Below are 8562 nucleotides of genomic sequence, written 5' to 3'. Positions count from 1 at the left end.
AAACTATGCTGAATGAAATATTATTGTAATTGATCTTCCTAAAAGTTTTGTATCTTTGACAGGAACTATATTGAATGAAATATTATTGTATTGGATCGTCCTAGAAATTTTTATATCTTTGACGTAAGTTATTAACCTTCCTAGAAGTTTCTGTATCTTCGACAGAAACTATGCTGAATGAAATATTATTGTATTGGATCTTCCTAAAAGTTTTGTATCTTTGACAGGAACTATATTGAATGAAATATTACTGTATTGGATCGTCCTAGAAATGTTTATATCTTTGACGTAAGTTATTAACCTTCCTAGAAGTTTCTGTATCTTTTACATAAACTATGCTGAATGAAATATTATTGTATTGGATCTTCATAGAAGTTTTGTATCTTTGAAAGGAAACTTACTGAATGAAAAGTAGCTTTATCGACTTTAATATACACAAATAAAGTGTGCCCTTACCTTTAATAATGGTCTGTATGGAACAAAGAGCCACCAGTGAAGCCTGTAAATATTATATGGGAAAGCTGTGTGGTCATCTGCTACCACATGTAGTGTGTAAGATAATAAGAATTGCCCATTCTTTGTGAATCCCAGAAAGACATGGCTATCAAACAGAAAGATCTTATCAGTTTAAGTTAGAAAAGGAACAATGTACAGATACATTCAAATAAAATAATATGAAAACATAATACAGATATATTAACATTAAATAGCAATAAAACATTTCAAAGATAAATCAAAATTAAATTCCAGGAAAAACATATTACATATACATAAAAATCATTTTGACACACCTTAACTCTACATGCACTGCAGGGTCAAACTGTGCATGTTATGACCTTTTACACCTACATTCAAAATTTAAACAACTTTATTTCAATGTACATCAATAAACTTAGCATCAAAACATAGTTTATGATTTAAATTTTAATATCATCAAAGTTTATGTCTTAGTTTCAAAAGGAAATAAAAAAATTCTTCACTTCTCTGTGCACACAATGCACATGTGCTATAAATTGCTTATTTTAGGGTTTTTTTTTCTACCCTTATATGATTTTCTGGGTGTCTAACTAATTAGAAACACATACTATAGCAAGCCACAAAAATATAAACTTAGACCCTCCAATCTTCTACCTTCACTCATACAATGCACACTTCTGATCTCATTCTGTTTTCCAGAAACTATCAATAGTTCTCTCTGATCATCGTTATTGGATTTTTTATAACCAATACAAAGAACTTTTTTTTCTTTAGAAGATCCTTTAATGTGTTCTAAAATGCACGCTTAAAACAATCATAAAGGATTTTCTGGAGAACCAACATATTATGAAAAACTAGTGCTAAGAAAATATGCCCTCAAGTACAAATTACTAAAATAGGTTTCAATTTTAATAAAACCAAAATTTGTAGTTTTTATACATATATTTTTAACAAAAAGAACTAAAATGAATAAATTAGAAACTTATTAGGCTAGATAACCTGGAGTAAATTGAAAAACACTAAAATAAAGTTTCATGAGACCTAATTGAATTAACTGTGTCATATGATTGAAAACTGACTTGATGTTTACAGTAAGTTCTCCCATTGTGGTTAATTTCCTTTCCCATGAAGCAATTGGATATTTTTGAGAGAATTTTACAATTGCTTCAGTATTTTTAGCATTTTAAAAGAATTTAAGAAAGAAGTTATAATGATTTTCTGAGTTTTTAAGCAAACATATACATAAGGAGATGGCATAAGTAAAAGATGCCTGTATTATGAAATAAGGTCAAGAGCAAGGAAAGTACAGTTAGCTGGTTAAGTGGTACTGAGAATCACAAGTTAAAAGTTATAAAAAATGAAGCTACAACAGAGATGTTGAGAAAAATGCTAGCCATAAGTTGGACAATGATAAGTTACTGACACCGAGTTAATAGTACAGTAAAGGCTGGAACTTATAGAGGAAAGTTCCAAAAAAATTAATGTAGCCCTACATTCGCTGTAGGATCAAAAAACTTAATCTTCACCGAGATTACAGAGCAAAAGTAGAGGTAGTTCCGGCAGTGTAGGATAAAAGTTTGAGTGTCCATAGTGTTAATGAAGTATCGCCAATAGTTGTAGTGGAAAAAGAAGGTATAATATGTCGGTTATTGGTTGGTACAGGCACTCGATCTTCACTACTAAGTGCAGAACTAGTAGATAAAAATCTGACATTGTTAGATAATGCATTTTAACTTCTATAACAGGACATCTTGTTAAAACACTAAGTAAATATGGTGTAAATATGAAAATGTTAGAGTTAGAACACTCGTTTTACATCTGTAAGGAGATAGGTTTAGAAACAGAGATCTTAAGTTTTGAAGGACTTGAACTATCAGGCTTATGTGCAACAGTTGAGACACATGATACCTTCCTGCTGGCTAAAGTTAATAGTCAGACGCCTAACGCTAGCATTAGCAAGGCTAAAGATCAACAGTCAAAACACGAAAGCACTGATCTCCTAGAGTGTAGCGATACACAAAAAAGTCGGAGAAGTAGGAATAAGAAGTGTTCTAAAGGAAGTTCTAAAAGAAAGCCAGAAAATAACAGTACCCAGAAAAACTCGAAATCCACCAGAAGTGATGATGGAAGTTGTAAGAATAAGGGGATTAATAATAAGATAAGGCAGAGTAAGTTAGCAAGTAAGACTTTAAAACAGGGAAATAGTAATTCAAACCCCTCAGATGACTCTACACTTATGGCTAACATAAGCACCAGAGCATCCCAATAGGAGTGTTTGAAGGAAAGAGTACCTGTAAGATAATTAAAGTAACTGAAGTACCTGCAAGAAGTAAATTTATTGTTGAAGCTAAAGTAAAAGACTTTAAGCATAATGAAGAAGTGTTAGTTGAACCTACTGAGATAGAAGAAACAGGAGTTTATATAGCTACTTGTATTAGTAAAGTGTCCGAGAGAGACACAGTGCCTGTAAAAGTGTTAAATGTGAACGAAGAAAAAGTAATACTATGTAAAAACATAGTATTAGGTAAGGCTAGGAGTAGAGAACAAGTAGCTGAGGTAGGACAGCATAATGTTAATAATGCTAAGAAGCAGGTACAAGAGAGTAGGATAGAGTGGGGTTCTATCTCAGGAAATATAGAATGAAAACATAAACAAGGTTTGACAATGTTGTTAGAAGAGTATAGAGACATATTTGTAGGAGAAAATGACCCTAATGGTTGTAGAAATAAAGTTAAACATAAGATAGTCTTGAGTGATAATAAGCACAGAGACCCTACAGAGTGCCGGAAAAACACAGGGTTGAATTGAAAGAATGTGTAAAAAGAGACACTTGAACAAAGAGTAATAAAGGATAGTAGTAGTCCATATGCATCTTCAGTTGTATTAGTTCCTAAAAATGACAGAAAATTAAGGTTCTGTGTGGATTTTTGGAAAGTGAATGGAGTAACAGTCAAAGACATCTACCCGTTACCTAATATCCAAGAAACCTTAGATAGGTTAGGTGAGAGTAAATACTTATCATCTACAGACTTGCAAAGTCGGTATTGGCAGGTAGAGAGAGAAAAAGAAGATAAAGCTAAAACTGCTTTTGTATTACCTTCAGGTAAATATCAGTTTACCAGAATGCCTTTTGGCTTATGCAAAGCCCCTTCAACATTCCTGAGATAAATGAATGTTTCTGTTGTTTAGATGATGTTATAGTGTTCGCTGCAAGTTTTGAAGAACACTTAGAGAGGTTAGATTACAGAAAGCAAATTTAAAGCTGAAACCAAGTAAGTGTCAGTTTCTGAAAAAAGAAGTAGAATACTTAGGTAATCTGTTGCATTATCAAGCTTGGAAGATTCAGAATGTTTCTGTTATTTAGATGATGTTATAGTGTTCGCTGCAAGTTTTGAAAAACACTTAGAGAGTTTAAGGCTTGTACTTGTTAGATTACAGAAAGCAAATTTAAAGCTGAAACCAAGTAAGTGTCAGTTTCTGAAAAAAGAAGTAGAATACTTAGGTCATCTGGTAACCACAGATGGTGTAAGACTTGACCCAAAGAAGTTAGAAGTGTGTAAGAACTATCCAGTGCCTAAAACAGTAAAAGATGTTTGTGCATTTTTAGGATTTTATAGAAGGTTTATATCACATTTTACATTATTAGCAAAACCCTTAACTGAATTAATTAAGAAAGAATTAAAATTTCAGTGGACAGATAAAATACAGGAAGCAATCAAGAAACTAAGGGAAGCTTTATTAAAAGCACCAATTCTAAGGTATCCAGATTTCAGTAAAGAATTTATCTTAAGCACAGATGCTTCAGGTTTCACTATAGGTGCAGTATTATCTCACACGAAAATCGAAAAGAACACCCTATAGCTTATCAGAGTAGACAATTAGGAAAAGCTGAGATAAATTATTCAGTTACAGAACAGGAATACTTAGTGGTAGTGCATGGAATTAAAACTTTCAGTTGTTATCTGTATGGTATGAAGTTCACTATTATTACAGATCATGTACATTAAGATGGGTAATGACATTAAAAGACCCCTCCTCTAGGTTAGCAAGATGGTCATTATTACTACAGGATTATGATTTTGAAATAGTACATAGACCAGGTAAAAACCATTCTAATGTTGATGCACTGAGTAGAATTAGGGTAGAAAACACTGAAACCAAGGAAAAACAGACCATTAATAAAGTAAAAAAGCTTAACCCAGAGGATAAGGATGAATTAAAGGTAATTTGGGGTTTAGATCATGTGATTAGTGAGCAAAAGAAAGATCCAATAGTAAAGGCCTTATGAAACAATGTATTACAAGGAGAAGATACAGAGTACACATTAGATTCAAATATCTTATGTAAAAGATCCGATAGTAAATGCCTTATGAAACAATGTATTACAAGGAGAAGATACAGAGTACACATTAGATTCAAATATCTTATATAAAAGATCCAATAGTAAAGGCCTTATGAAACAATGTATTACAAGGAGAAGATACAGAGTACACATTAAATTCAAATATCTTATGTAAAAGAGCTAAGAATAATAGGTCATTACAAATAGTTGTGCTACATAACTTAAAAACCAAGGTTATGAAAACATATCATGACATGTCATTCGCAGCACATTTAGCTTTTGCTAAAACAGACAGTAGGATAAGTAGGAGATTCTTTTGGCTAAATATAAGGAAAGGTATTAAAGGTGAGTCATGCATAAACTGTCAAAAATAAAAAACGAGCCCACACCATAAGAACGCTCCATTACAAAGAATGTCGAGTCTAACAACACCGTTTCAGCTAGTGGCTATGGACATATTAGGCACATTGCCTATGTCCTAAACAGGAAACAAATATATGTGAAAATAGTTGCAGACTACTTAACTAGGTTTCCTAAGACTATATGTTTACCTGATCAGAAAGCAGAAACAACAGCTGAGGATTTTGTAAATAACATAGTAGCTAGACATAGTATACCACAGTATTTACTGACAGATAGAGGTAGTAAATTTATTTATAAGTTAATGAAAGAAGTTTGCGAGTTATTAGATGTAAAGAAAAGTGAAACAACAGATTATCACCCAGCTGCTAATAGTTTAGTAGAAAGGTTTAATAGAACTTTGTTAGACATGATCTCTCAATACTGTGAGAATGATAAAAAAACTTGGGATAAGCAGATTCCCTTGTTATTATTAGCATATAGAAGTGCTGAAAATTAGTCTACTCAGGAAAGTCCATTCTTTCTATTGCATGGTAGAGATGTTATGTTACCTATGCAGGAGATACTAACTACTAGAAAAGTTAATTATGTAGTGGATTATGACTATAAGGCAGAACTATTACAGAGAATGCAATTGGCATTTGAGTTAGCTAACGAACATTTAACTAAAGCTGCTGAAAGTAGAAACAAGTAAATAAGAAGGCACAAGTTAGTGATGTAAAGTTGGGGGACAAAGTGTTGTTATAAACCCCAATTGTTAAGAAAGGAAACACTAAAAGTTAGCAAAGTTATGGAAAGGTCCATTTAGAGTCCTTAAACAAACTAGTCCAGTTAGTTTTGAGATCCAAAAATCTATGGGAAAGGTAAACAGTTAGTGCATGTTAATAGGTTAAGCTTATAAACCTTATCAATACGAGCATATAGCAGATGAAACTAAGAAACAGGAACAAGATAAGAGTGTTCTTGAAGGGACTGATAACTTAGGTGAGTTTGATTCATCTTTCGATGATGAAGGAGAAATACTAGAACCAGAAACATTAGAGCTAGAAGAAGAAGATGAAGAAATAACAACAGAAAATGCCCCAGTTAGTAGTGGCAACAGTGAAGATAGTGCTCCAGTAACTGAGGATAATACCCCAATACCCCAGTGACAACACAAGCTGATACAGTGACCCATGACTATAATCTTAGATCACGTGGTCCTGTATCAACCCAATTGGAAGTGACTCTTACAACTAAGAGGAAATGAGTGAGATTCGATCTGCAAGTAGTTGTACACAAACCTAAAAGTGACGTAAGTACAGTCAATACAGTCAAGTATCTCGTGAAGCCAGAGTAATTGATGCTTTCAATAACATGATAGGCTACTTACAAAGTTGTAAATAATCTAAGAAGGATAAGATATATATATATATATATATGTAATGTGTATTGTATAGGTATTATAATTATTTGTATTATTAATAGACGTATCTATAGGTTTACCGGGATTCTTATATTACTGATGATAAAGAATGTAAGTATTGTTCTAGTGGAAAACAAGGTAGGTGTGGTTTTTGTTGAAGGAGGTAATTTTATATTATCTGGAGATAAATGGATAATTGTTGAGGACATACTGTTTCCACAGTATGTTCAGTTACTAGTACATTTACAAAAAGAGTTAGTAACATTCAAGAATTCATTTGACATGAATACTCACATTAATTTTGATGTAGAAAGTTTGAAAGATAGGATATTACAGCACATGAGATATCAGGGGACAGCTATCTTACAGTTAGCAAGAATCTTACAAGGACTAATTGAAAATTATAAAACGTTAATTAGACAATACCACGATGAGATAGGTAAAGTAATTATTGGAGTTAAAATATATTAAAGATAGTGTATCTATATCAGACAGAACTTGACAAAAACAAGGTTTAATAAATGCGGATAGAAGCATTTTGAAATTCTTTTTCGGAACTGCAACCACAGATGATTTACAGGAATTAAATGAGAAGACAGAACAACAGAGACAGGTATCTAAGGAAATGATTAATTTAATAGGTGAACAGGCAACTATAATGAATTCATTAAACCAGACAATTGAATTGCATGACCATGAGATTAGGAAAGTATCCAGAGCTTTAGTGAACATTACTAATGCATTGATACATACTAAAATCAGACAAACTGAATTACATAAAGCAGGAATTGAAATGTTACTTTTTAACACTAGAATTCAGAATAATCTACAATAGTTATATTTTACTGTAGGAAGAAGCAGGACAGAGTTGGCTAAGCTAGTACAAGCATTGTATGTAGCTGCAGATAGAAAGTTGAGTTCATACTTTCTACCCTGAGTAAATTAGAAAGAATGTTAGATGAAATTGAAAGGAAATTACCTCCACATGTACAGTTTGTAATCCCTACTCATAGTGATCAGATTTACATGTACACACGGGCTGATGTAAAGACAGCTGCAATCAGAGATAATTTAAGGATGTTTATAGAGATACCATTGAAAGCAACAGATAGAATGTTTAAACTTCATAGAATCGTACCATTAGCATTAAGTTTAAACCATTTGTTAGCTTTAACTGTACAAAATGAAAGACCATATATTGCTATTTCAAATCATCAGCATACTTACTTAGAAATGACAGAGGAAAATAAGTTAAGATGTACAGAGGGATCTATCAGAGTATGTAATCCTAATTCAGGAATTTATTCACTACCTATTGTAACTTGGAATTATGCAATATTTGCAGGAATTAAAAACAGAACAACTGAATAATGTGAGAAAAGAATAATTATTCCTAAACCATTATCTTTTTATAAGACCAGGACTCCAGGAACTTGGTTATTTAATCTTAAGGATGAGCTTACTTTATCAGTAGTATGTCCAAAATCAAATGTACATCAATTTGACTACCATACTAGAGTAATTAAATTAAGAGATAGTGGTTACCTGAGATTAGCCAAAATTGTTCAGCTCATGGTCAAGGTATTACCTTGCCCTCTAGTTTTAGAAGTGAAACTCAATTAAATGTAAAGATTCCAGAATTTCAGGAACTATTAACTAGGAAAGAATCACAAGTAATTCAGAGTATAAGTGTAGAAGTAGATATTAAAGATATTGGAAGAAACTAGACATCTATCTCCTAGAAAGTCAGGATTAAGTATTAAAGAATTTCAACAGCTTGTAGATCGTTTATGGACTACAGCCGAAAGACAAAGTATATCTTCTGGATAGACTGTATTGTGCATACCATTAGTATCCACATGAGCATTGTGTGAAGTGGAAACCCTGTGTCTTATATCAGTGGATAGTGAACAGTGAGTGGCTGATCTTCAGACACTTTCAAGGGAAATTTTAAATAGAGTTGAAGTATCTATATATA

General features: G+C 32.4%; 1 protein-coding gene across 1 annotated transcript in view; it reads right to left on the bottom strand.

Annotated features, from left to right (window-relative positions):
* The window catches only part of LOC106466773 (DDB1- and CUL4-associated factor 15-like), a 56851-nt gene that overhangs the window by 39552 nt on the left and 8737 nt on the right, over positions 1-8562 (bottom strand). Inside the window, exon 4 of the mRNA XM_013927073.2 lies at positions 457-601. Coding sequence (XP_013782527.2) covers positions 457-601 — 145 coding nt within the window. The remainder of the gene's footprint in view (positions 1-456; positions 602-8562) is intronic.

The sequence above is a fragment of the Limulus polyphemus genome, unplaced genomic scaffold (assembly GCF_000517525.1).
Source record: "Limulus polyphemus unplaced genomic scaffold, Limulus_polyphemus-2.1.2 Scaffold2378, whole genome shotgun sequence".
Taxonomy (NCBI): domain Eukaryota; kingdom Metazoa; phylum Arthropoda; class Merostomata; order Xiphosura; family Limulidae; genus Limulus; species Limulus polyphemus.
The sequence above is the reverse complement of the archived record's forward strand: the minus strand, read 5'-3'. Positions and strand labels throughout refer to the sequence as shown.